At 40.9% G+C, this 27,507-nt stretch overlaps 1 protein-coding gene across 6 annotated transcripts in view; it reads right to left on the minus strand.

Moving 5' to 3' along the window:
• Positions 1–11,049: 11,049 nt before the first annotated feature.
• The window catches only part of C4H4orf19 (chromosome 4 C4orf19 homolog), a 45,913-nt gene continuing 29,455 nt past the window's right edge, over positions 11,050–27,507 (minus strand). For 4 of the 6 annotated variants that reach the window (XM_068943215.1, XM_009673347.2, XM_068943213.1 and 1 more), the window contains 2 exons: positions 14,604–14,651; positions 11,050–13,498 (listed from right to left, as the gene is read on the minus strand). In XM_068943215.1, the coding sequence (XP_068799316.1) occupies positions 12,544–13,498; positions 14,604–14,635 (987 nt within the window). In that variant the 5' untranslated portion in view covers positions 14,636–14,651 and the 3' untranslated portion in view covers positions 11,050–12,543. Of the gene's footprint in view, positions 13,499–14,603; positions 14,652–20,163; positions 20,713–24,439; positions 24,916–27,507 lie in introns of those variants that run through there. The other 2 variants (XM_009673349.2, XM_009673346.2) reach the window with 2 other exon arrangements.

Genomic DNA, 27,507 nt, shown 5'->3' on the forward strand with positions numbered 1-27,507 from the left:
GCTTTTAAAAATACACAGCGCTATTTATTCTCAATTGTTCTTACAAGGTATGGAAAGAAGAGTTACGAATTACAGGAAGCTCTTTGCAGTTACTTCCTCTCAGCCTGTCCCTCAGTGACACTACAATGCTTAATTTGTCACGTTATGTTCTCACAGATGACTGCAATCTGTAAATGGCATTAAAAAAGTTTTGCTGTATGAATAGTCTGAAGGAGGCTCAGAGCAAGTTGTTGTGGCTAGCGCATGTGTAGTTATCAGTGTACTGTCCTGTTTGCAGATGTTTGTTCTTTATTTTGATGGGTTTAGCTGCATCACACAAATGAGGCCTGGGTTCTGTTGAGTAGTTACAGCTGTGGGTTATATTCAGAATTTTTTAAAAAAATTATTCAGGCCTCAATTTTCTAAATGAATTCAGACATTACTGCTGATAGGGAAGTTTCAAAAGTTGATGACACTTTTAAATTCCCATTCTCATGGTTTCTTCTGTTGCTTTTTTTTCTTCTGCACAGCCAAAGAGTAATAAGCTAAACTTTGTGGTGGTGTTCCCTTGCCATGTTCACTGTCACCCTTCCCCCCACTACTGTCAGTGATTATCTCAGGTTATACTGAAGCCAAAGTTGAATACAAATATAACCATGTCAACAAACTTATACACCAGAAAACGTAAGGACAGATCATTGTCATTTTATGTAATGCATATTCTTTTATTAGGCAATATAAGCCAGTGTTGAAATATGAAAGGTTTACTGTATTAAAGTTTCTGTGAAACACTGTTACAACTTGACCAGCGTAGATGAATCCCCAAAAGAAATGGAAAGACTGTTTTACAGAGGAAGTTGTTCTTACGTGGGCCATTGTTCTGTTTTTCCACCAACGCATGTGCTTTATTTTTTGCCAAAGGATTATGCAAAAATTGAGGATCCTACTGCAGGATGATTTAGCAAAACTGATGAGGGAGCTAACTATCTTTAGTAAAATCCTGTTTTACCTATAAAGAGTACAGAGCAGATGTAAGTGTATTCTTAAATCATGGTTCAAATCACACATTTTATTTGCTCATATTTCTAAGCCTCTCTGTAACCAATGCTCAGTTGACAAGCATTGGTAGTTCATTCTGTTTTCTTTCTGAACTCTTTCTCTTTTTTCCACAGGTACAAAGAACTGACAAAATGATACCTCATATGATTCCTCTACTCACAAGTGTTTTGTATGTGTCAGTTGTGGAAAGATGGTGTTATTTCAGCCAGCTGGTCTCACTTAAAAAACCCAAAAAACAAAAGACCCCCCCCCCCCCCCCCCCACCAAAAGGACAAGTGCCTTTCAATTTGTTCCAAGTCTAGGGCTAGGTGTTGTCTCTGTGCACTTTAAGGAGAAATGAACGGAAGCCATTCCTAAACTTTCTGGATACAGCTCTTGAATGCTAATGAACTGTGCTTTTTTTGGTTTATTCACTAAAATGGTTATCTACGAAGGGTAAAGGACATGCCTAAAGAAATGTGAATAGAAAAAGGGTGGATCTGGCTTGAAAACAAAAATAAAAAACTTAGTTTTGATCCCAAAAGATATCTTACTGGAAGCATTAAATGGAGTTAGAGAGGAAGGAGAGAAGATAATACACCAATAACTTACAGGGAGGGTAGATTTTTGCAGCTGTAGGGAGATGCAGTACTTGAGAGGAAATGAGAAAGATCTAAATTATGTTTCGAGCTCTGGGGCTAGGAACATAATATAAGATCTCAGCAATGTCATAGTTGAGAATTGCAAGATTTCCAAGGCAAGGAAGAGGGGGAAATGGCTTGGAAGACAGGAAGGAGCTGAGTTTGCTTTCTTTGATGCATTAACAGCTATAAGTGTGTATGCAGCAGAGTCCAGACTCATTAGAAAGCTCTCAAGGAAATGGTAGAGATTGTGTTCAAAGAAATATTGCACTGAAAGGTCAGTGAAGTTACTGCTGCAGAGAAAGCTAAAGCTATGCTGGCGTTCTGAGTCTGAAAATTAAGAGGGGGCTGAGATAAACCTGTGTTTTGATTTTTATGTGAAACAGGCAGTTGAAGTACCTCAGTTCAAGAGAGTTAACTAGAAAATCCTGTTAAGATTTTTTTGGGGGAGGGGAAGGGGAAGGCCCAAGTAAGTTCTAGCTTGGCTACTGTACGTGTCCAGAACTGCTGTTGTCCTGGCTGTGTTAATTAGACAGATTTTCATCCTCCAGTGTAAGGCTTCCTCTGTGAAGCCAGGCGTTCTCAGTGGGATCTGAACATGCCAAATACACATGCGCAGGATAGAGATCTTTAGTAATAGCTGCTTTTATTCCAAAACAGGGCAAGAGGAGGAAGAGGTGTCATGCTTCTCTTTGCATGATACTCCCACAATTGGAGTCCTGATGTGGAACGCTGCTTCACCAGTTCTAGGCACTTATCCTGTACTGTAGCCTAGATGCCCAGCAAACTAGGATGCCTAAAGTACCCAAATTCCCTGTGCGGTTGATGGGGGGAAGTGATTTGAAAGGCCTCCAAGGAAGAGGTCCAGTGTCCTCTGCTCGTTCCCTGGGGCAGCCAGCTGGGCACCCCTATCTCTCTGCAGTGCTCCCAGCCCCAAAGGGAGCCAGGGCTCCCTTAAAGGTTACTGGAAACAAGTGGGGGGTGGTGGGCTGTCGTGCTGGGGGGTGGAGTCAAACCTAAATGCATGGAAGTGGGGATGCGTGCAAATAGTGTGGTACAAAAGGCAGGAAAATAGGGTGTCAGAAAAATTTTGTGAAAATGAGTTGAGCTTGTGCTTGCTGCATACTGATATAAAGGGATGTGGAGTAAAAAGTATCTCTTCTGAAGCTGTTCCTCTCTTGGGGTGAGAGGCGGAGATCTGGTTTATTCTGGACTGGTAATGCTGAAAATGCCTACTGTGTTGAAGCATGAGACTCTCCCTCTGAGGAGTTGAATTTCCTGGAGGTTTAATGGCTGTTGAGTACTCCTACCCGTGTCCCTGGATGGCAAATGGCAGTGCAAATCAACTTGCATCTGTTTGAACTATGGTTTCTGTGCCCTTTATTGCTGTTCTCTCCTTCTGCTTGCTGAGCATATAATACTATCAGTCATGAATAAACAGGAAAACGTGGTGCAGAGTGATTAAACCTTGGCTATCTAGTGTAAACAAACAATATGGGAGACTTAACTAGATAAAGATGGACTTAGGGTCCCCCCCCCCCCAGTGTTTTGTGAAGACCTGTATTTGTTTCAATGGGAATTTTGAGGAAATTTTGAAGTTGGTTCAAAGTACTGGGTGTCGTACGCTAATGCTGAATGAAGTTTCTATTTCTCCTTGTTTTCTATCCCGTTGTTAATTTTTCAGTTGCAGGGGCCTGCCATGAGGGGCTGCTGATCTGTTTCTCTTGGACAGAATCTGTTGCCCTGGATGCACCATTTCGGGTCCCCCTGCCTGAGGAGAAGCACCTGTGGTAGGGCTGGCTGATTTTTTTGAACTACCACTCCACAGGGTTGGAAGGCACATAGCCAGCCTGTGTACCTGGCAGATTTAGATCATCTGACGAGGCAAAGTTATAAAAGGATATGTAAGGCTGGAGCAAGATGGGGAAAAGAAAGCTGAGCTGCTTCCAGTGGGAATATAGGAGACTTCCAACTCTTGGAGAAGACAGGAGAAATCCCAAGCTAGTAGTGCTGATGTACAGCTGGAGGCTGAGGATATTGCAAGATACATGAGCAAGGTTTGAAAACTCTGTGCTGTAAAGGTGAGTTTGGAATTATTTGGTGGGGAGGGGATGTGAGGGGGTTGGTGGTATGTTTTGCTGGTGAGTTTAGAAATGACCTCTTACACTGAGCTGCCTGTAAACAGATGGACCTTATTCCGGACCTTGGGGGGTGCCTGTCATGTGGGTTGCGCTCAGCCATCTCTTTCTGGAAAAGCGGTCTGGCTTTCTTAGTCTTCTTGTGTATAGTCTTTGCAGAGGACTAATGTTAGCTGGAGTAGCTTTTCTTTAAATTGTATCGGTGCAACCCCTAGCGCCATAGAGATGTAATGGCATCAAGTTTTGCTAGAGCTTAGCTGACTTCCACAAAGGGGGTTATATTGGCAAATACTTTTTTCTGTCAGTGTAAGTGCTTACTTTATATATGTAAGCTTCTGATTTTGTTTTTCCACCTGCTTCCCTTGTTAGCCATCTTTTCCTTGCTTATTTTCAGTCAGTCTTTCTAGTCTAGTGTTTCTTTTGGGCAGGTGAGTGCCCGAGCACACAGCAGTGGTGGACAGGTGGCACTCGCACTCGTACCAGTTGTATTGAGGGTACTGAAACGGTGGTCAGGGTGCAGGGAATAGAGAGCGTCTGTTTTGGTAAACTTTCTGTAGCTGCCAATGTGCACTGTGTGGCTCTGTGCTGGCTGCTCCTATTGATTACTTCTGACAGGAAAGAGGTTTGGTAATAAATGAAGCACAGGTTCTCTAGCAGCAGCTATTGTAGGTAGGCACAGCAGTGAAGATAGATTCAGGGTGTCTTTGCTGCTTTGTCATCTAGACCTGCTCCAAAATACTGGTATAAGGGCTACCTTACTTGAGAGTGATATAAAGATACACGCTTTTTTTTTTTTTTATTTTTAGATGCTTTTGTAAGATTGCAGTGATATCCTAGGTAAAATGAAGAATAGTGTCTGGATTTTTTTTAATTAGAACTGCGGCCTCCTTAGAGGTGTAGTAGGACAGTGACTCTACGGCATACATACCCTAGAGCACTGTTTTTGTGGCTGAGGTACGTTGCACAGTCCAAGCTAATAAACCCATATGATACTTGCTAGTGCCGATGGCAGAATAGCAAGTTGGGAGAGGAGGCAGCAGTGGAAGCGTGAAAGATTTGCAGAAACTTGAGAGGAAGAGGATTGTGCTGCAAGAAGTGCTAGTGATAGTAAGGACAGCAGCCTGAGGGAAAGACTATGTCATGCTGTCCTAAAAATTAGCCATCTGAATGCTCTTACTTTAAATACCTTCAGATCTGTGGTTCACTCTAAATGCATATGGGACCACTAGTATAAATTTATGATTTAAAAAAAAGAAGTGTACTATTCTCATTTCCTGTTTTTTCTCCGTCTGTGTTCAGTGTGTATCAGTATATATCCAGCTAGGCACCCAGGTCATATCGTGTGGTTTTACATGGAATCAGATAATATTTTGACAAAGTAGAAGATAGGAAAGAAGATACGGCTCATACAAAAATAGTAAATACCTTAACTAGTGACCTTCAGTATTTTGATTTAGAGTCAAAATTATTACCCTTTAAAAGCAGGAGATTTAGGAGAGTTAGTATTTTCCAATGCTTGTTTTCCAAATATTCTATATACATGTGTATGTATATATGTGCGTACATATATAGCTACATATATGTAACTATATATAGCAATAGCTGTATGTAGATACATGTGCACATACACATGAATGGACCTGATGATTTCTCTCAACTCAGCTGAAATCTGCGTTTGCTGGCAGCAGAGGGAGCCATTGAAGCTTTTATTGATTAGTCAACAAAGTGCTTTTTTCTTTTTCTTTCTGGAGCGGGGGGGGGGGGGGGGGGGCTGTAACTATAGCACTAATCTAATGAGAGGTAGCTCAAGGCTTCTCTGCAGCTGGCTTTTGCTCGCCTACGGGCGAGCGTCCTGTGCCCCAGAAAAGGAAGCGTAGAAGAAGCAGCCAGCCCCGGCCCGCAGCAGCAGCCCTTGCAGCCCCGGTTGCCACCTCCCGGGCTGGTGGCAGAGCGGAGGCCCAGGCTGAGCCCAGCAGCTCCCAGTCCGCTGCCTCGGCGCTCTGCTCTCTTGGGCAGCTTTGCACTTTGCCGGTGCCCTGGAGTTGGCCCTGGAAGTCCCTGCTGTAATTATTAAAAGGAACAAACGTAAACTTCTCCTTAAGCCAAATCTTTAATCAAAGAGATGAGAATGAACAGGATCTGTGTGGCTCAAGTCAAAACAATAGCTGTGTACAGCAGTTGCTAATGAACACGAACGTGTGACTCTGGAAAAGTAATTCAAAGTTAGGGTGGGATATTGTGTTATTTTGCACAGCATTTGATCATTTGTGTGATTACTGTTGGGCCTTTAGTATGATTCTTTTCCGCAGGTGCTAACAAGACGTATTTCATATGCAAGTCTGCATGAATAGGAGATTAATCACTAAAAATTAACAGTAATCTAGATCAGACAGCAGCATTGTTCTGGCAAAGTATACAGTATACTTTTAGATTAACCTCTGTCTCATTTGATCTACCAAACTGAAATTTATTGGCTTGAAAATTTGTAGTGTTCTCTCAGTTTTGGAGATGGCTTTTTCAGGAGAGACATGGGCATCCTGCGTGAAACTTGTACTGGCTTTGATCACAGCCAGGTCTTTTCATATAGCTTACAATATCTTGTATTGGAAATACTGACATTTGCATGAGTCTTATTTTTTTCTGAAAATTGCATGGAGAAAATAATCTGATAAATGTCCCTGTGATAATTTAGTATCATCTTGTTGCAGAAAGAGGTCCTGAAATGGGAGCTAGAAGAAAGTAAAGCTTTATTTGGAAAGTAACCTTTAGACACAAGAGATGGAAACAACCTATGTTATTCATTCCAGGAGATTCCTGGCCAAATCTACCTACCATGTGTCTTCACATCCTTACGCGGTTTTTAAATCTTCATTCATACGTTCATTTTGCTCCATGCACTCATAGCTGTATTGCCTTTGTCACTTTAACTTGCTCTCCTTTTGGGTAAGCCCAGGTAATTTACCTGCTATCTCTTCGTACAGCTCCAAGCGTTAAGAACAGAGGAGAGCGTATGTGGTCACACATTCCTGAAAATCTGTGGCCTTCTTGAGTTGGAGGTGAGTGGCTGAGCTGAGGGCATTGCTGCCGCACCGCTTCTGCACCCTTTTAAGAGTTGAGCCAATCTCCTGCGCAGGGTAAACAGCAGCGAGCTCAGCGAGCAAACAAATAAAACCACAGCCTTTATGTGACGCAGTTTTATTGTGGGATTGGTTCAGCAGTTTTTCTTAAGTCGCCTGCAGCCTGGTTTAATATCAGGCAGCCGTATTTCCTGAAAGACTTGTTTTGTTTTGCTATAGAATAAAAGATTTTCCATTTGGCAACATATAGATTTGAGCTGCCAAGTTCAGCAAAAACCTCTTAGGTGCAGTTTAATCTGTAGTCATTGCAATCAAGATTCAGAAAAGGGAATGTGTAGATTTTTGTTTGTGGTAATGGTTGTGAATTGTATTTCAGCAAACTGATTTAAAACAAAATCAAGATAGCCATTATCTTTCCAGATTCACTGACAGAATCAAGTTCGCTGAATTAAATGGTGTAGGGGAACGTTGCTCTCCTCACGGTGAAGGCAGAAGAGGTGGAGGGGTGAGGAAAGGGGTTCAGACAGTCGGTCACTACACAAGAGAAGTGGAGGACAAGCTGTATAATAGAGATCTGTCATGAAGTTGGATAAAACCATGTTAACAAAATTAAAATTGTATTTAACAATGTATTGACTGCTTACAATGATTGTCTATAAACAATGACTGCTTACATTAAGGCACAACATTTCTGTGCAAACCAGAAGGCAGGCTCAGCTCTTTTCAGAATTTCAGCAGCTCGTTGTTTGAACTGGGAAAAGTTACTAAGCACCTTGGACAGATTTTGCTGAAGTGCTGAATCGGGAGTAGTCTCATCTGTGGTTGCAGAATGAATATTACTTTTTCAGTTTATCCAGCCAGTTCAGTTCAAGAATTGCCTGCTTTAAAGTTTAGAAAATGAACGTGAGGGCTCAAAATGAGGAAAAGTTTGAAAACAAACCTCCCTGAACTCCCAAGGGAAGTTTCGAATGTGGAAAGAGTCCCCAGACTGAGCTGTTTGTCTGCATATGGGAGAGTGTGAAATTTGGAAAGCTTGACCAGGGACAGAGCTGAGGAGTTTTGATTTCATGATGGTAGAAAAGAAATTCTTTGCTAAGGGCAATTCTTTTTGGCAAATCCAGTAAAAAAGCTCTTAGTCCACTTCAGCAAAAACTCTTAGACTTTGAGATGAAGGCATTCTAAAACCTAGAAGCAAACAATATCTGAAACAATTTTGTTGGTAATACTTCCTCTAAAAATAGATTATTTTTTAATGTAGACTATGACTTTGATAAATTTGCTTTCTTATGTGTTGAGCATGTTAAATAAGTTTTAATACATTTAATTTTGAAGTGCCATCTTGCACAATTTCGATGGATTCCGGTATCGTCTACATGCAAGGAGAGACATCACAATTCAAGATAAGTAATCGAATAAGATTCATGATTTCAACATAATTAAAATACACAACTTAAGCATTTGAATAAACATATAAAATACCATATGCACATGCCTTAATAAATGGTGATATATTCTGTTCTCATTTAGCAAAATGTGGTAAATCACCAGGATTAATCTTTTGGAAAACTAAATCGCATTTAGGAAATTAAAACTACAAATACAACACAAGGTCAAAATTAATGTTGTTAAAATCAGCATTTCTTGTTTCATGATTTAAATGATGATAAAAGTTGGTATTTTTAGGTTACTTTGAAGCAATCAGCTCTGATGGATCTTTTAGAAACTAATGGACTTTACTGAAATTGTATTTTTAATGACAAGTCTCCATAGCAACATTTGCCTGGCTGATTGCCTTTGTTTTTTTTTTTTTTTTAAAGAAAAAAGACTATGTGGATTTTATCTATTTCCAAGTTCCAGCTTCTTGTTATGCTTTTATTTGCTAGACTAAACAATTCTGCAATATCAGACTTCATTTTCTACTATTGCTCTGTAAACAAATTGCCCAATAACATTCTCTTTAAAACTAAATCAGTTAACTTCCTTGAGTCTTGTGGACTGGGCTACTTGTTTGTTTTCCATTACTGTAGACATATTTGCAATCTCTGCAGTGGTCTGAAAATTTTTTCATAATAATCCAATGGTGATCCACTGTCAAATAAGAAAGTAATATTTTTACTCCTACTCAATATTTCATTGTTTATGTACTGAAAGACAACAATATCCTTTTAAGCTTTATCATGAGCTTCAGAGGATAAATAAGTAAAACTTGAGCTTCCAAGATACAAAGTCTTTCCTAGAACTTCTGCCATTTATAATAGTTTTCCATCCTGTTATCTGTTCTTTATTACCACATGTGTTTCTTTCCGTTTAGCTGGATAGAAATAACATTAAATATAGAAACATTAAAAATAGATGTTTTGGGCAACCAGCTCACTCATGTCAATTCCTTTTGTATCAAAATTTTTAGGCTTCACTTCATAAGTGAGTGCTCTGAATATGGGGAACATAACATGGGGTTTAACTCTACGCCTGATTTGCGGAGCTACTACCCAGTCATGGGTCTGGGATAGATTTGAACTCTGCAAAAGGGAAGGGATGTCTTACAAGCTGTGTAAGCTGTGATTTTTAAGAGAAGTCTTAAAACAATCAGGTTACACTTGATTCAGAAATGTGTTTTTTCTGTGACTTTCTCTGTTTTCCCAAGATAATAAATTTTACTTTCACAATTTAGCAAAAGCAAAATGGATTATTGAAGCCGAAAGTATTTGCATTTCTTTGCATCAACCTCTGAGAGGGCTGAATAAGATGTGATTCTCACGCTGTTGTTGAAAGCTAGTTTTGTGGAGGAAATTGCATGAATATTTGAAAATGATTTCTGAAATAATTGATTTTCTTGTACATGCATTGTTAAAAGTGAAAACAGATTCTGTACTGTAATCCAAGAAATGGCTAAGAATTCTTGACACTCTCTTTCAGATGTGAAATGGTGGGACAGAAGAGAAATAAAGCTATGTGGAAAGCTGCACGAGGAGAATAAGAAAAGTCTGAATGTTGGGGATACCTCATGTGATTTATGGAAGCTCTCTGTATCCTGCAGATCTGAGGTATGCGCATGCCTGACTTATTTTTTTTGCTGCGAAAAGAAGCATTGACCAGTTATTTTCTACATAGTGAATATACTTATTTTACATTGTATTTTGCCTTTGTTATGATAGGAACTGGGTTTGCAATAAATGTGATGTTTGTGGCCCAGTTGATCCCTTGCACGGGATTTAAGTCCAGGGCCCTGGGATTAGGGACCATACAAGAACTGCCTGATTTGCGATGTCCAGGGAACGTGTTTGTTTTTAACATCCCCTGCAAAGAGGAGGCGGTCGTAGAGTGTGTATTAATTCTCAGCAAGCAAGACCAAAATTTGCTTTGATTTGCAACAGGAGCTTAGGTTGGAGGTTAAACTAATCTAACCAAGAAGATCTTGAAAAGCTGGATGGATTTCCTGCTGTGTTTGTGGCACTTCTTTCTTCAGCATTTTTGACTTAGCTCTTTTCTCATAATCTGTCATGCTGACTGTGCTCGTCGCCAGGGCCCATCCCACAGCCCCACCACAGAGCAGGGTGGCCGCCGGTGGCCCGGGCATGGGGCACGGCCACGGCAGCGGGGACAGTGGTGGCGGGGCTGGAGCCAGCACCGCTGCGGTGCGGTGGGGCGGGGGCTGAGGACCGGGGCCAGGCCCTGGGCAGGGTGAGGATGCTGTATTTACATATAGCTTTAGTTTCACGATATAAAAGCAGACATATGCTATTTCCCATCATAGCTGTAAGTGGTAGTATGTAATGTGCAAATAGTCTCCCACTGTGGTTCAATATTATACTAAGGTTTGATACACACATATGTGCGTATAAAATGTATATGTACCTATGAAAAAGCTTAGAAGTGCCTTTCTGAATGTTACTACTTAAAGCAGCTTCTCAGCTTTGCAGATCCCTTTGGAGAATGCATCATGGTTTCCTGCTAAGGCATTTTTACAAGTCACAAAACAGTTGCACATACAACTTGCACTCAAAAGGGAAGAAGGTGCTAGAGAAAGAATAAACACTACTATGATGTTTTTAGAACACGTAAAGCTTTTTTATTTTACAGGTACAATATGGTAACTTTGATCTTTAGCTTGTTTAGTTATCTTGAAGCTGGAACTTCAGTTTTTAAATCACTTTAGGAATATCATTAATGTTTTGAGAAATGGAAATCTTGCTTGGTCTTGCAGTATTTGGAAGAAAAAGGGGAATCTACATTTAAACGGAAATATTTTAAATATCTACACGTTCCTTAAGAACCTTACCTCTTAATATTCTTATCTTTAGATAAGGTTGTGTTACTGGGATTTGGCATGTACTGTTGGCAAATATGTAGCTGGTGCTTTTCGTATATTTAACAAAGGATACATTTTATAATATTTCTTTTATGCAACTGTTAAATAATCAGAAAATGCATGAAGTACAAAAGCCACTAGGTGATCTTTCATATTTTAAAATAGTTTTATTAAGAGTTTATAATTGACTCGGAAACCACAACATTTCAAAATAAAATTTCAAGCACTTCTGTTTTAGCTATTAAGATCCGACTTCTGATGATATGACAGCAGCAAGTTGGTGTCCATCTCCTTTGCTTCTGACAAGAAATCTGACAAGAACAAGTTTAACGTACTAGTCTGAAGATCAGAGAAAGGGGTAAACACTCCAAAATACAAGCTTAATGTTTTCAAGTCTTTTGCTTAACTCAACTAGGAAGCTCCTTTCCTGCTTTAAGTTTAGGGACTGCAGTGGAGTCAGAGAGGGACCACACTGTCTCTCACTGGTTGTGTATAAACAGAATGTATCTCACTGAGGACCTTTTGAGACACAACCTGTTTGCAAACTGCAGTGTTAAGGCAAGTGAAGTGTGCCTGGAAAACTTAGAACTGAGAAGTTCTCAGGCTGCATTTTCACAACCGTCTTAGTCTACCTAAACCAGTAGGACTGAGTTTGAACCTACTTCTCAGCACCTCTGACAGTGCATGTGTGATTTTTCTGTGAGCTACTTCAGCTCATTAGAGCAGCAGAAAATTGCTCATGCTTTTGAACTTTTTTTGAACTAGCTTCTGCTTTTTTAATCAACTGAAGCAGGTCACTGGGGGTTCAGAAAAGGTCCAGGGGAGAGATGAGGTTATTGTCCTGCCCCCAGCTGCACCTGCACAGATTCAGGCTTAAACTGGGATGGAACTGTAACCACAGTGAAATGTAAGCCAAGCTGCCTGCCTTGTTTATTGGACTGTAGAACTTTGTGTCAGTTTTGTGCTAACATAATGAAAATCTGTGGTTTCTAACTCCATGGAAGCTTTTTGAACCTGGAACCTACAGTGTGCACAGACCCTCCTGAGGCTCAGACCCTCAGGAAATATTTGCGTGAGCCCAGGTGAGGTAGGTGGGCATACAGCAGAATATCTTGTGCAAATGAATGATGCTTTGCCCTCCTGGTTGGCCCCACACAGAAGAGTCTTATTATTACCGTTAGCCAAGGGAGCTCTTCTGTACCTTCAGCAGTAGAAATTAAAGGGCCATATTTTAACAGCTGAAGGGACAGAGTCCCAGTTCCTTTTATTTGTGCTGTTCATAACAGTGGTCCGTGTGTACAGCACATGCATTAACTTAGATCCAGAATAAGACTATCAGTGTATTAGAAAGAAACCTTCATCTAGTACTCCTCATCATCTTCCAGATCTTCCCCTGCAGTTGCAGCTTCCAGTGCAGCCAGAGCTGCTGCTACTTCTGCGTCTTCCTCCTCAATTTCTCCGTTAATATCTTTGTGGTCAGCGTGTGTGGATGCCTGTGCTTCTTTGGTAAGGGCTTTGGCAGTGATACCATCGGGAATGTCCTCGCCCAGACTTGCAGAGTAAGTTTTAAAAGGTTCAGTACTGCTTTCCTTCATATGCAAAGGCAGAGTTAAATAAAGGTCCTGGTCCTGTTTTGCTGAAGGCCTGGTATTTTGATCTAAATGCACATAGCTGACTAAAAAGCTATCTTTCTCAACGTAGTTCCTGGTTTCGCTGCCGTTTTGGGGATAATCTACATCTGGCAATTGTATGGTGTTATTTTGTGTCTGCAGTATGGCGCTTCCTATGAGAGAGAGATTTTCTTCTGCCGAGTGGAAGTTCCCATCTTGAATATTATCTGGCTTTTTATAGGCTGACTTACTGTGACTGTCTGCTTCTAGGTCAAATTTTTGACCAGACTCATTTGGTTTGGTGTGGAAGTCTCTGGTGCTGGCTGAAGACGACTCTGCCGACAGGCTGGAGGTTCCCTGTTCGCTGGCTTCCTTCATTGGGCTTATGCTGGGATTGAGACTGGGGTGTGCTCCAGCGCAGGAGTTGCCACCATTGACTGTAACATCAAGCTTTGCAACACGCTTCGCAAGGCCATCCTCTTGAAAAGCGTTTCCTCTGTGGTTCCAGAGAGTTTCTTTTGTGATGTTTACCTGATTTTTGTTTTCTGTTCTCTTTAACTCATCCTTTGGGAGCTCATTGTTGTGCTCTTGAATTTCACTGTTCTGTTTGAATTTGAATTTATTGCTGTCTTGCTCGTCTTGTTTGTAGCTGTTCGCTTCGTGATTGTATCCAGATGGTTGTACTTCTTCTGGATCAAAAATATAGCTGATGTAGGGAAAATTTATTAAAAAAAGAAGTTAATTATGCTGTTAACTAGTGGAAAATGAAAAGGATTATGCTTAACTTTTAAGCTGATGCTCTTGAGGAACTTGTGCCACTAAGCTTTACCTGGAGTCCCATGATGTGAATGCAATGATGAACTCTGCTGTAGCCTGCAGTTTCCTAGGAGAGACAGTAACTAACCCCTAGCATAAGATTCACCAGGAGCACAGAGAGATGTCAGAGCACCTTGTGTTAGTTGTTTCCAGTATGTTTCCAGCTTTATTTTTTATTTCCTCTTGAGGTTAGATTAGCCAATAAGTAGTCATCATACAGATTGTTTATTTAATGTGTCCTGATGTTACTGTTACTGCTAAAATAAGTCTGCCTTTTTTATCTAGTACTCTTCCTCTCAAGTCTTGTCTCTTTGTCCTTTTCTTTTTATATTTTTGTCCTCTCCTCTTTCCTTTTTTTCAACTTGTTTTTCTCCCTCTGCTAATTTTTCCTTGACATGTTTCTTTCAAAGCCTCTCTTGCTTCTCTTTCTCTCTCCTCTTCCATATCACCAGCTTTTTTTCCTGTTTCCTTACCTGCTTTAGAGATGTGGTCAGGAGCAATCATCAAGTGGGGCTGAAGCGTTGTCTTTCTAGAGCTGGCAAACTTCTACTGAGAGAGACTTTTAATGTGGGAGTTGTTCTCACAACTAACTACATTTAAAAGCTATGATGGAAGTAAGGATCTGTAGCTCATTTTCAGTGTTTAGGGGAGAGGGAGGATCTGACAAAGTCTATTCTTCTTACTCTACTGAGTTGAGGCAAGCTCATGCTACCTAGGTGGGGAAAAAACTTTGGTAAAGACAAATTCTGAATGCCACACAGCTTTTCTGGGGGTTAGGAATTACAGAAATGAACCGTCATTACAGTAAATCAAAAGGATGTTCATAGGAAATCAGAATACCTGTGCTCTGCCATGACTTTGAAAAAATTGTAAATTTTGAGATAATTCCAAGCTGGTAAATAGTCTTAATTTAAGCAACAAATACAGAGGAGCACAGACGTATCTTTTAATGCTTTTCTTTTATTCAGGCTAAGCATTTTTTTGTTCTGTTGTACCTTTGTATCATTTTGCAGCACCTGCACCCCATCTGGATTTTCTTTAATCTGAAAAGAGAGAGAGGGAAAGCAAGGGAGAGGGCAAATGAGTGAAGCAATATGAAATTAATGCATGGCCAGTTGCATTGACAATGATGTTCATGTTTAGAAGGGTTTTATTGGTTAAAAAGAGATTTCTACCCGAGTGATCAGTGAAGTACAATTCACGGTCTTTCTAGGTTGCTATCTTGCGTTAACAATAGCCTTTGGATGACATCTGGGGAAGAAGTTAAGGTCTTAAGCATGTAATGGTGTTCTCCCATACTAATTTCCTAGCCTCCCGCAACTTGGTGGCTTGGAGCTTCGTAAGTCAGGGTGTAGTGTTTCTGTATTTGGTAGCCATTGACTTTTTTCCCATGAATTTGTCCACTTGTTTTCTGAACTCAGTTAAAATATTAGTATCCATAACATCCTATAGTGAGGATTTTCACAGCTCAGCCTTGCCGTGTGTGAATAACTACCCACTTTTGTTTGATATGAACCTGTTTCCTGCTGGCAGTATTTGGTGCCTTCTAGTTTTTGCGTTAGAAGAAACGATGAGCATTTGTTCCTGTTGTCACTCTATTACAGATCCTGTACTCCCCCTTCAGCTATGTTTTTCAGCCTGAGGAATCCTAGCCTTTTTAAATGTTTCTCGTACTGACACTGTTTCATGCCTTTGGATGGTCCTTGTCATCCTTCTCCAGATCTTATCTGTTTCTATGCCCTTCTTAAATGAGGGGTGGGAACTGCAAATGCAGAGTTTTCAAGATTTGTGGAACCACAGATTTATTCTTTCTGGCCCTGTTCAGTTGGCTCTGAGGTGACATTGCTCATAGGGCTATCTCTTATTCCTCTGGTTAGACAAAGACATATTGCTGGGATTGGTACTTTATTATGTACAGTGCAAGTGTTGCACCTGAATTTTACTAAAGTAAATTCTTCACAGTTTGACTAGAGCTATCAAACTGCTGCGTTTTACTATGTGTCTGTGTGTTGCGAGGTTTCTGTGTATGTGTGTTGTTGCCTGATTTAGTGAGTTTCTAAGAACCACCTGTTATGTGGTTTGTGTAACACTGAAGTCTTTTATTATGAACAGAAATAGCTTGTTAATTTGGCCCTTGAGAACTTTTATTTGCTGAACCTAAAGTGAAGACACAGATCTGAACCTCCCAAATCCTTGAAAAAACATTCTTCTTAATTTTATCGGTTAGGGCTATCTTGGCTCATGTTAATGGAGCCAGGATGAGTCGTAAATCTCTTTTACCTGTTGTTATTCAGGCCTCTCTATTTCTCGATATGTTCTGCAACTTCACGAGCTTTTGCCGTTGCCTAGGGACAGCAGCTCCCTTCCCAGTAAGACAGAAATTGATGATGCAAGGTCAGGGTATTTACTAGAGTGATTTATTCACGATACACCAAAGGAAAACAGTATTGATTTATTCTTACCAAGCGTGGCCTGAACTGTGTGCCACTGGTTGTGCAGAAATTACAATCAAAGCTCTACACAGTACAGGCTTATTATCCCACTTTTTTCCTCTAAATCTGACTTCCTCTGGTGTCAGCAGTGAACATAATGCATGATGGCAGGTCCCTTCAGTCCTAGAGCCTCTAAGGGGCTTGGAGCCACTCAGCAGCTGGCTTTAGCTAGGATATAGCTGCTTATAGCTATGCTCTTTGTCCTTGGCCGCACCTGAAGTGCTCTGGAGCAGAAACTTCCCTAAAGAGGAGCCAGGTGTTGCAGCTTGGTGCCTGTCAGGACGGCCTGTATGCCAACTGCTTTGCTTCCTCTCTGTCTGGGGGTTCTCTCCCTCCTTGCAATGCATTCTCTCTTCTACGCCTCTGCTGCTTTTATTTTTTTTTAAACTAGAAAATATGATAGCAGAAATTTTCATGCAGAGTTTTTCTTTTGAAGACTGTGCAAGAATAACTGGTTGAAGTGGCCACGTGTGCTGACCGACCGTATGTGCAGTTGCTCTGCAATATAAAGGAATTTGGACATGTTTGGCTAGATATGAGGCTTATTTGAGCTGGCTCATTGTGGCGCCTATCACTCATGCAGTCATCCTTGCCAGACAAAGAGGAATTCTTAATATAACATGTTTTGATCATTCTGAAGGCTGAATTAGCTATAGCCCTTCTTCAGTTAAGACTGATTTGAAGCAAATTCAGTTGAGCTATGCCCTGTGTGGACACTGTTGTTTTGGTTTAGCTGACATATTTAGTTTTAGCATAAACCTTCTTCTAAACTGGAAGAAACTAAAAACTACTTAAAATTGACCAGCGAGTTAATTGATTCAGCCTTCAAGTGTCTGTGGTTAACAAGTTACCGTATGTTAGGCAAGCTACAATAACTGTATCTGGGATCTCAATTCATGGGAAAGGCAACATCATTTGGTTTAGGTTCAGTCTCCTTCTTTAAAGGCTTAGGTAAGCTACAGTAATTCTTACCTGCCATAGGCTAGGAGTATGCAAACATTATTTCAGCTCTGCTAAATAATGATAACTTCAATTGCAGTCAGTTGCCTCCTGAGCCCACTGAAATGTCCACAAAGCCTCTGGCTTAGCTTTAAAAGTTACAGTTTTGGTGAAACCACTCCAGGTTTGTATGTAGATCAATTCTGAGAACAGTTGCTGTTTCTAGCTGGGTGCAGTCACTTCAGGTCAGGCTTTTTCTGTTTAATCTTTTCTCTGACAAATTTCATACTGAGTGCTGCTATCTGTGCTGCATAACACTTTTTCGATTTAAAAAAAAAAAAACTTACTTATAGGTTTTAACCATTGGGAAGTGCTAATTGCTTGCTTTCCTCTGTTTGTTTGTAAAGAGGTTAGTGATCTTTGTAGAAAGCAATTATAAATGGAAATTACTGTTATTATTTTCATAAGGAGCACTTTCCTGTTTGTGTGTGGGTTTTTTTTTTTTGTATTTACTGTTTGAATCGTCTCTGTGGCTACTGTATTAAGCTTTTCAGCTGATTAGTTATAGTTGGATTTGTCCTCTGGCATGAATAAACTAATACTTATGGAAAGCATTTTATGCTATATTATCTTATAAATTATTTCACATCCCTCAAGTAGGAATAGAGTTTTATGATGTCACTGTTAGAGACTGTTGTTCCTTGTCCTTCTCTCCCACGTTTATAACACGCTTTCAAGCCAGGGTTGGAAAATAACCCTGGGGAACAAGTTACTTTTACAGCATGAAAAGGCATGCTTTACTCCTACTTATTTTGTCTTAGGTACTTTGCTCTAAAGACTTGTGTATTGTGTGATCTTCATGGTTCCATTAAAAAATAAGTAGTATTAATAAGCTCCTATCCGGAGTTTGAATCAAGCATATGCTACGCAGACTCATTTAAATAGAGGGCATGGGGGAGGGTTTGAAGGTTGAAAAAATAGATAATGATGTTATCTGAGATTGAAGTTAGGAAGAATAAGATGTTGCAGCCTTTATGTTGCTCTAACTTCTTTTTTTTTTCCCTTTTTTATATGCTGTTTATTCTGTTAAATATGCTATGCTGCTAGATTTTCTAGATATTTTCATATTAACAAGACAGGACTTAAGCGCTGCTTTGCAGAGCACTGGAGGCTAGCTCCAAAATAGAGTCTGCTTGTCTAAAGTAGCAGTAAAATGCTTGACCTTAACATTTAGATCCTCCAAATTCCGGTCAACGGCCATTAAACCTAGGCCGTTAAACTATTCTTTCTCAGTCATGAAATTCCTCTAGGCCTGTAAATTTCTGTCACTGGTTATTGTGCAGTCACTTAATTCTGGACATCAACACAGCACTTAGCCTTAAAGCTCTACTAAAATTCAAGGTATAGATTTTTGTCTTTCTAGACGTATCCTGGAACGCTTGGAGCTTTTGCAGGAAATGGAGCTATCAGGAAAGAGGAATATGGGAGGCCTAGGTTTAAAATGCTTAATTTTGAGCTCTGACTTTTCAGCTTTGAGTAGCCACTGAATCTTCTAGAGTGTGTCTGTGAGGCTGGGCTTGTACCAGTTTCTATAAAATAATCAGATTCTTGGAGCATGAGAGAGAAGTAGGACAGCCTTTGTGGTTTGCACATTCAATGTCAGTACTTCCATCAGTTAAAATATTTTGCTTTGATGAAAGAGATGAAGAGGCTCAACTCTGTGTATGGTTCCCTCAGCCACTGCAGTAATCCTTTAGTTGCTAGTGCGAAAGACGATCTAGTTATGATTTCCTTGTAATACATTAGAATAAGTGTTTACAGAGATCAGTAAAATCTGATATTACAAAAGAGTGACTCTCTTTCTTCCTTTGAAAGAAAAAGAGATGGAAGAGCATCTATTTTAAAATCAGTTGGAAAAAATGCCCCTATGGTTATTACGGAGGTAGTAAGTGGATTTAATTTGAGGAGAGCAGAACAACAATCCACTCAGTAAAACAAATGCTGAAAATGAGGAGGCTGAGGAGTAAAGTCTCTTGTTAGATGATTTTATGTTGGCACCCAGTAAGAGAATGGAATGGGACTTTTCTAGAAGTGTGAGATCTTGCTAAGAACAACAGGAATGTATAATGTCTGGCTCCAAAAAGTAAGTTTGCTTTAAAAGCCATAATGTGCTTTAAGAGAAGTCTACTGTCCTTTATCAGATTTGAGAAACACAACATATCTGACTTTAAATTATATAATACAGTAGCTTGTATTGTCTATTTAAACTGTTGCTGTATTATGGATAAACAAAAGACGAACGTTATGAATAGGGAAGGGCAAAATTAGTGAAACAAAAATGGTTTGACAACCTTTCTCGACACTCTTGTAAGTTTACAGGGAAACAGAGAAAGGCCAATCTCCTTTTTGGTCTTGTTCTTGGTGTGTTGGTTTCCCTTCAGTCTTGATTTCTGCCCCACTCTGTCCTCCCAGTGTAGAAGCAGAAAGGTGAAGGCACAACATATTTAAATGGTATTTGCAGTAAGTCTCAAATTCCTTTCAATCCTGGCGGGGGACTTTTGCTGTGAATCACTTTTTTTAAGGTGGTTGATTTCTGTCTCCCCCACGTTCTCATCCAGAATTGGTGCTTCATGAGCTTTTGCTGTTTCTTTGGTTCCTCTCTCTCCTCCTCTCCTCTAGATTACAAAGTAAAGCGTTTTTTTCTATGTATGTATTATCTGGGCTGCTAAGCCTGAATGCTGCATCTCCTAGTGGCCTGTGGCAGCTCTTTCTGCTCGTTTTTTTTCAAGCAGAGGCTCCAGTCAGACCAGACCCTGCCAGCCTGTGCCCCGTCAGTCGGCTGCGTTGTGCCCTCCTGAGTGAAGCGTATCTGCCTGCAGGGTACCAGACTGAGGGTCCATCTCCCCCACGATGGACATAAACCCCTCTCTCATCAGAACGGATTCCATCTGCCTCACTGTTAACGCAAACACAATTTTCTTAAGTTTTCTTGCTACCAAGGTCTCATACAGGTGCCAAATGCTAACCAGCTAGGAGACACTCACAGAAGCAAAGGTGGGAAGAGTAAAGTGTCTGCAGAGAAATATATAAGGATGGAATATAAAGAATTTGGGGTGGGAATAACCTGAGACAGCTCTTGCGCTTGGCAGACTTCTCCTGCTGGGAGGTGGGGTGTGCCTTCTGTGCTGAGTAGGCACTCGCACCTCTCCTAAAGCTTTCAAAGGCTGTCCTCAGCATCTGCCAAGGTCGGAGAAAGAATCGGGTGTGCCTAAATGAAGGGGAGGGAAGTGCAGTATATTACTGAGGGGTGGTGGCAGAGCAACAATTGATCTGGATGACAGGTGATATAAAAGAAACATGGAAAGACTGTGGGACAGATGGCAGAGCTGAGGAGAACCAAAATTAGAAATTTAGGGAGCTATTAAACATGCAGTAGAAAAACACCACCCTATGGCAGAGAGGGGAGAGGAAGAGTAACAGGGAAAAGATTGTAAAGGAAACAAGAAAAGGGATCTAGTTTAGTTAGCCATACAACACACTGACTAATCCTACTGTTAGGTGACTATCATCCATAAAAAGTGTTTCACTGTGCCTAAAATAGCAGGTTCTGAGGAGTTTTTTGTATTCCTGCATCCAAAGCAAGCACCCCACTAACTATGCTGAGACCAGAGGTAATGAGTCTATCATTTCCCCCCCCGCCCCCACCCCACCAGCAAAGGGAGAGAGCTAAAAAAAAAAAATCCTGGGCCCAGCATCCATCCTGCTAATCCATTATGGAGTCTGAAACCAGCTGATGAAAGGCTGTGGAGCTGATGGTTCAGTGTCTTCTGAAAACAAATTACTTTTTAACAAGCTTCCAGATCATGTGTACTCCTGTGTCTGAAAGTTATAATCCAGTTTTGCTGCAACAGTCAAATTTAGCCTATAGGTGACAGCCACAAAACTGTGAAGAATTCTACTACCTAGAATGTCAGATCTTTTTCAGTGAGTCTCTAAATTCTTTGGCAACTCTTGTCTTAGCGCAATTGTTATGGAGGCAACAATTTGATAACAAGTCTGTGTTTAACTCTGCAATAAGACTGATGCTTTTAAAGCTGGACTGAAGTCTATGTAATTCCTTTTTTCTAATGGATTTTTAGTCTGGAAATTGTCAAAATAGGGCTTTAGGGAGCAACTGGATTGTCATATATAATCTAAAATAAATCAGCTAACTTGAGGAAATATGATAATATACTCATTTAGAGAAACTATAAAAACCAGCCTGAAGGTTTTTTGTCTATTTTTTCTGTAGCTTAATTGACTTCAGACTTTTTGTTCACACTTTCTTAGGGTGTAACGCTTATGTGTCATTTTCACGCTTTAAACATCTTGCTGTCCAGCCCTGGTGAAACTACCTAGCTGTGCAATCCCTGTGCGAGAATGTGAGCTGTGGTTTGGCTCCGAGTCAGTTCAGTCCCTGCTGTCTACACTACTCTGTAAGAGAGAGAAAATGTGCAAGTGTTTTTCCTGGTGCAGCTTGCTTTCTCCTCCTGTTCTGAGGCAGGCATGCACTATATTTGGGAACAAGGGGTGTCAGAGTGTCTGCCAGAAGGAGCCTTATGCTATCCTCCTGCCTAACACAAGGTTATTGCCAAGGTTGTAGTTGCCTGTCCTTCCCTTTGTTACTCCTCCCCCTCAAATGTGCTCTTTTTATTTACTTTACAAACAAAGCTGGGGAGCTGCTCAGGTCTACCAGCCATTGTTACTCTCCACCGAGGCCTCATTTACCAGCTGATCTGTTTGCCTGCTTCTCCAGCACAGCTAACTGCAAACATGAGAAAAGTTGACACAGAAGGGGGACCTGTCCAAGATCATATCGACCTCCTTCAGCCGCAGTAGAACTACAGAGGTGACTTTCGAGAGTTTAACCTCAGCTGTTTGACTCCCGTTGCCACTGTCTGCTTGTTCATTTTCAAATCAGATCTCTGTTTTTTCACAGATAAATGTCATCATTGCATGAATACAAATAACCCTTCTTACACTGTCTTCACCTGTTGATAACAATCTGTATATATTTTCGGAAGACGATTCTGTGTTAGAATTAAAAGGGAGGGAATTGTGCAATGCAGGAGACTGCACAGTTATATTTATGATGAGGGCTTTCTGAAAAAGTATGATCAAAAATGCCATTTTTCTCTTTTGCAAGAAGATATTCACAATTCCTTTGCTCTGATATTTTTCCATTTTTTTCTAACAATACAAAATATGCTTTATGGCTTATGTCTGCCAAAATCCCAACTTTTTCTGAAAATTATTTGATTACATTTCTTAAAACCATTTCATATTACGAAGAAAGTTTTACTCAGAAAAATTAAAATCTGAGTACGGTTAAATGACATGGCATATACTAACTGTACGTATGACCTGCTGTCATCCAAAGTTATCCCAATCATCTGTGCTTAGAGAACCTTTTGAAATCTCTGACAAGCCCCCCATGGATTTGTTCGGATTTCTCTTAAATACTCACATCCTCATTACGACACTTTATCACAGGAAAAAGGAACCGCAACATTGCGGTTATCCCCAAATCTAACCTCCACAATCCGATCATGTATCTTTCCCTACCTCTCCCCTTTTTTCTCCCTGGCCATGCTAAATCAAGCCAATAGATGATACGTTGGTCAAGGCAGTGGCCTGATTCTTTATGTGTTTCTGTGACTGAAATGGCAAGCTTGTGGATGATATTACACAACTAGTGCTAGTTATACTCCGTGTACAGACAATGGCTGTTTGTTTCCGTGAGGGAAGAATTTGATGTATTTTGTCTGCTATTCAAGGCATGAAGTTTGAGGTTGTTTTTGTGTGTAGGGGCTTAGGGGTATTATTTATGATTATTCCAAGTGAAGTCTTGAAACAGATTTAGATTCATGGTAGTTTTTTCAAGGGAGAAAAGTAGCTTTAACCAGGGCGGGTATTAAAACTGGAGATTCTCATGCCTGAGAATTGTGCCTTGCTTGTTATCTGAAAATTTATAGGACTAGCTCAGCTATGGCTTCATAGATTTTGATGCTTAATATTCTGACATATAGTAGTTCTTTTATTCTCAAGGAAGTAGCTCTGGTGTCACAAAATATTTTTACTTCAGTAAGGTAATAAATGACAGGAATCCTTAAGTGACAAAGCTGTACAAGCAGTCACAGGAAAGGAAAAACAAAGCAAGTGACGCTTACACAGAATTGTTTCCAACTGGCTTACCCTCACACTTTCCAAGAAATTACAGACCAAAGTGATTTAATATTAAGAAACACGCACTAACAAACACTACACTTGCCTGATGAGCAATCAGTAAAACGTCAGCTAATCGCCAAACTATGGCCTGCTCATCAAATAGCCGATGGGAGTTGTGTTGTCACGGTTTTAACATCTGTTTGTGTGATGACGTCTGAAAATGTTTGATGTATTGTTTGTGCAGGAAATTTGCTCTAATAATTGACAAAAATGTGTGCTAGCTGTGCTCTTCATTCCAGGATCTCAACATCAGCAGTAAGTAGACATTAATTATAGTATACATGAAGTAGCACAAATTGAGGGTTATATCCTTGGATTGTTCATAACTGCGTCCAAGGGAGAGTGCAGCCTCCTAGCTGAGAGGTGTGTCTACTGTGCAGGAGTCAATTATGTGCTCTAATTGTGAGTGCGTGCTGTGGCATTTCTCAACACCGGGGAAAAGCATCCTGCCCAGCTCCGATCTGATGACAAACTGCTCTGAGTGCCAGGTTGCTCAGAGCAATGGATATATCTGCTTACGTTTCTGTTCCCATCCAAAGAGATGAAAAAGGTCAGATGTGGCTTGACTATGTTGATATTACAAAAATATGTGCTTATTAGCTTATATTTGTAGTTCTAATATGAGGAAACTCTATCAAATACTACTGCATGCCAGTGCAAATCTTAGCTGGAATAGGAAGCATTTGCTTTAGTGCAAGCATCAGAAACTGTTCCCTTTCTTCACAGCTGCTCCCCTACCCCAAGGCATCTAGCTACACTTTTTGTCAGGTCCCGATGGTATTTCTGCCCCCAAGTTGCACCTTTTCTCTCTTTTCTCGTGTGGCTATTTTGCCCCAGACGAAGATGCAGTGGCAAGTAGATCTCAGTGCAAGGAAGTCTGAGCCTTGCCTGCACAGCTCAAGCACACCTGCACTTGTTATTTGCAGGTGTGTTGGCAGAAGGGGAACATAATGAAAAGCAGATGCTATCAGTTTTGCAAAAGGCGTTTTGTTTTAGGTTGTAACTGTTGGTTATTGCCTAAGTTGATCTTCTGCAAAACACAGTAATATTCATAGTTATGTTCAGTCCTGTTAGCTTCTCCTCAAAATGTCCTGCTTTCCAAACCAATAAGGTCAGCCAGATCTTCCACTTACCCCTAGTGGCTTCCTGACGGTATTACTCTGCATATGAAGTCCCTTGTTGACTTTTGGTCATAGCTGTTGCCCCTTCTCTTCACAGCAGACAGCTTTCCTCTCTCTCCTGCACACTGTTAAAGGAAGACACGTGCTTCCCAGCCTGGGATCTTCTGCATCCTGTTGCCTTTATGAGCAGAATAAGCTGTTCTCCATCCCTGATAGTGCTGGGCTCTCAGACACCAGCCCATCTCTAGGACTTCCCTGCTTTCCAGCCTTTTATCCTGGTCTGTGCTCCCTCCCTCAGTAAACAGACTCTAATGTCCAAGGCTGCTTGTGTAGGTTGTTTAGGGCCTGGTTCTGCTGGGTGCTGAATGTGAGATGTTGGATGCTGTGGAGTGCGGGAGGAACGGCTGGGAGCAGTGGTGCTCTGTGCTGGGGAGTGCCCTCAGCACCCTGTAGCATGTGCCCTCTGTGACTAGCAAGTTTGCAGACAGCCTCTGCACTGCTAGTGCCCAGCTCAGTGTTTTGACATACCTGAACTCTGAAAGGCACTGAATACTTTTAAAATACAACTGGACCATTCCCGTTTCTGCTCCCTGCTAGCGGTTTTCACTTTAAAGTCATTACTGTGCTATTTCATTCACCGACTAATCTCTGTGGTAGCTGTAGGCTTTTTTTTTTTTTTTTTAAATATCTCTGAGAAAGTAAGGCTAGTACATAGGGAAGACGGGGTTATTTGTAAGGCCCTTAACACTGTGGTAGAATGCTCTGTGGTACACATGGAGTGCTGCTTAGAGGTGATCTGAACATGTCCTTTTTCTTTGTTAAACCCTTTGCAATTGATTTTAAATATTTATTAGAAGTTTAAGAGGAAATAATGCATTCCCTCTGCCTTGTTCCTCATCATTTACAGCAGTAGGTCACAGAGCATTTCCCTACCCCCACTATTTACCATACGAAACGTTTATTTTAGGCGATTAAAAGGAAGAGTGGGGCAAAGGGTAAAACTCTCACAATCATTAGCCGGTTTGCACAAGAGAAAAACAAATATAGTTTGTAGCATAAAAACATGAATTTCCTCTTCAGCCAAACTTATTCCCTACATCTATTCTTCCCAAACTTACATCACTATCTGGTGTTTCAGTTACTGAAGTTTGTGTTTCCTGTCTTTTAAAATTGTCAATCCTGTTTATTAGAATGATTTGTACTCTAGGCGTTCCTAAAACCTGGAATCACATTTAGGGCCATATTGTGCAGAAACAAACATAGAAATGTACTTTCTTTCCCAAAGGTTGCATGGTCTAAATGGGTGACAAGGCAAAAAAATGGCTTTGGTAAACAGATGGTCATGTATGTGTGAAAAAAGCAATCAGCACAGAAACCATTTTAAATTTGGTAACTGTGTTAGGGTAGGCCTATGTGGGGATCTGTGTCTGGGGACACAGCTGGAGCCTCAAAATAGCTCTAGCCAATTTTTCTGTAATGAAGAGGCATTGCCTCAGAAACTTCATCTCTTTCAGGAGGTTAAGGTATCTCTTTGTGGCCTTGTGTGACTTGCCCTTTGGAGAATGGAATCTTGGGTTCCAACCCCTGGTTTGAAAAGCCTATTCTTGTTTGTATCCCATGTCTTAAAAATATTTAACATAGAAACAGCCCTAGAATCAGGGACTGAGAGGCATCCTGCCTGCTTTCCAGCTGAACGGCCCTGCCGCTGGGCTGTAGGGCTATAAGTCACTTTCTCTTTTGCTTATGTTCTCTGGACTTATTCCCTTTGCAGGGGCACAACTTCAGCAGCCTACTTCACCATGTGTTGTTGAGGATGTCACTTTGATAGCTGAGACACGTGGATTTGAGGCTGAGGACAAACTGAACCTGTGCTTTCTGAGAGAATTTTCTCACCTTTTGAATACTATCTAAAATAATCACCACCCCTCCTGTGGTTTTGGCCCAGAGTTGCTCTGGCTCCTGTGTTTTAGGCTGAAATTTGTGCTCTTAGTCTACACCAGGGTTTGCATCCTCAGCAACTCCATGCAGTTTCAATTGCTAGGAACTCTGATATAGCTGTATCCTACCTACTGCAAGAGGTTCATAAGCTCTCAGCAGACTCAGCTGGGTATGCACCTGAGATCTGAATCACCTTGTCCTTCTTGCCTTACATGCGTATCGATATCTGATTATAGCTCCTTACTCTTAACTTGGGCTCCCTGTCCTATCATATGTTTCGCTGGACAGCCTTTCTTGATTCCTAGTATAAATAAGACTGCTTGTTCTTAGGCTTATTCTACAGTTCCCAGAAGAGCTTGAAGCTTGGCAGGAGATATTTTGCCGAGACCTGTCAAGATGGTAGCAGCTTTGGCTATGTCCTTCAAAGTAACTTTACTCAGCTATACACCTAGGTGGAAATGAAGTGCCTATAGACATCCAGAGAGTGGCATGGACCTCCGTTTTGGACTAGGGAACTTAAAATTCACAGAAGTGTACCAGGAATCTCAAAGTATTAGAGTGGACACGACCAATACTGGAGCTAGGATAGGCAGTCCTTTAAAACTCACTTTCTTCCACTGACACAACTTAAAAAGGCTCTGGCCAGACCGGAGGAACACTGTATAAAGTGCAGTAGATTGGCCTGCGTTCGGTGAAATGGAAGTTTGAATAAGGACTGAGGACAAGTTGTTCATGTGGATAACATCTGATAGCTAGATGGGACATCACAGAGAATCTGGGGCCTGGTGCAGTGTGGGCTGCTGCATTAGGGACTGAGCACTGGCAGCTGATCTGTGACTTTCCTCCCTGAGGACAGGGGAGATCTCCTGTGCTTCATTAATATGGTATGGTGAATCTTTTCAAGAGAGAAACATTACTCATTTGCCTCATTTGCACAGTCTTGCATGCCAGCTCAGATGCAGCTGGAAGAAGCAGCTTGTTATTTTTGTGCCATAACTGTTGTGTTAAAAGAAATGACATGGGAAGTGATTAGGTTGTAAGGAAAGATAAGGGTATTAAAATGTAAAGAGAGCTTAAACAGTGAACAGGTCCATGAGATTGTACATTTTTGTATTCTAGATCTGTGAAGAAGTTTTTTCCTC

The sequence above is a fragment of the Struthio camelus genome, chromosome 4 (genome assembly GCF_040807025.1).
Source record: "Struthio camelus isolate bStrCam1 chromosome 4, bStrCam1.hap1, whole genome shotgun sequence".
In the NCBI taxonomy this organism is placed as follows: domain Eukaryota; kingdom Metazoa; phylum Chordata; class Aves; order Struthioniformes; family Struthionidae; genus Struthio; species Struthio camelus.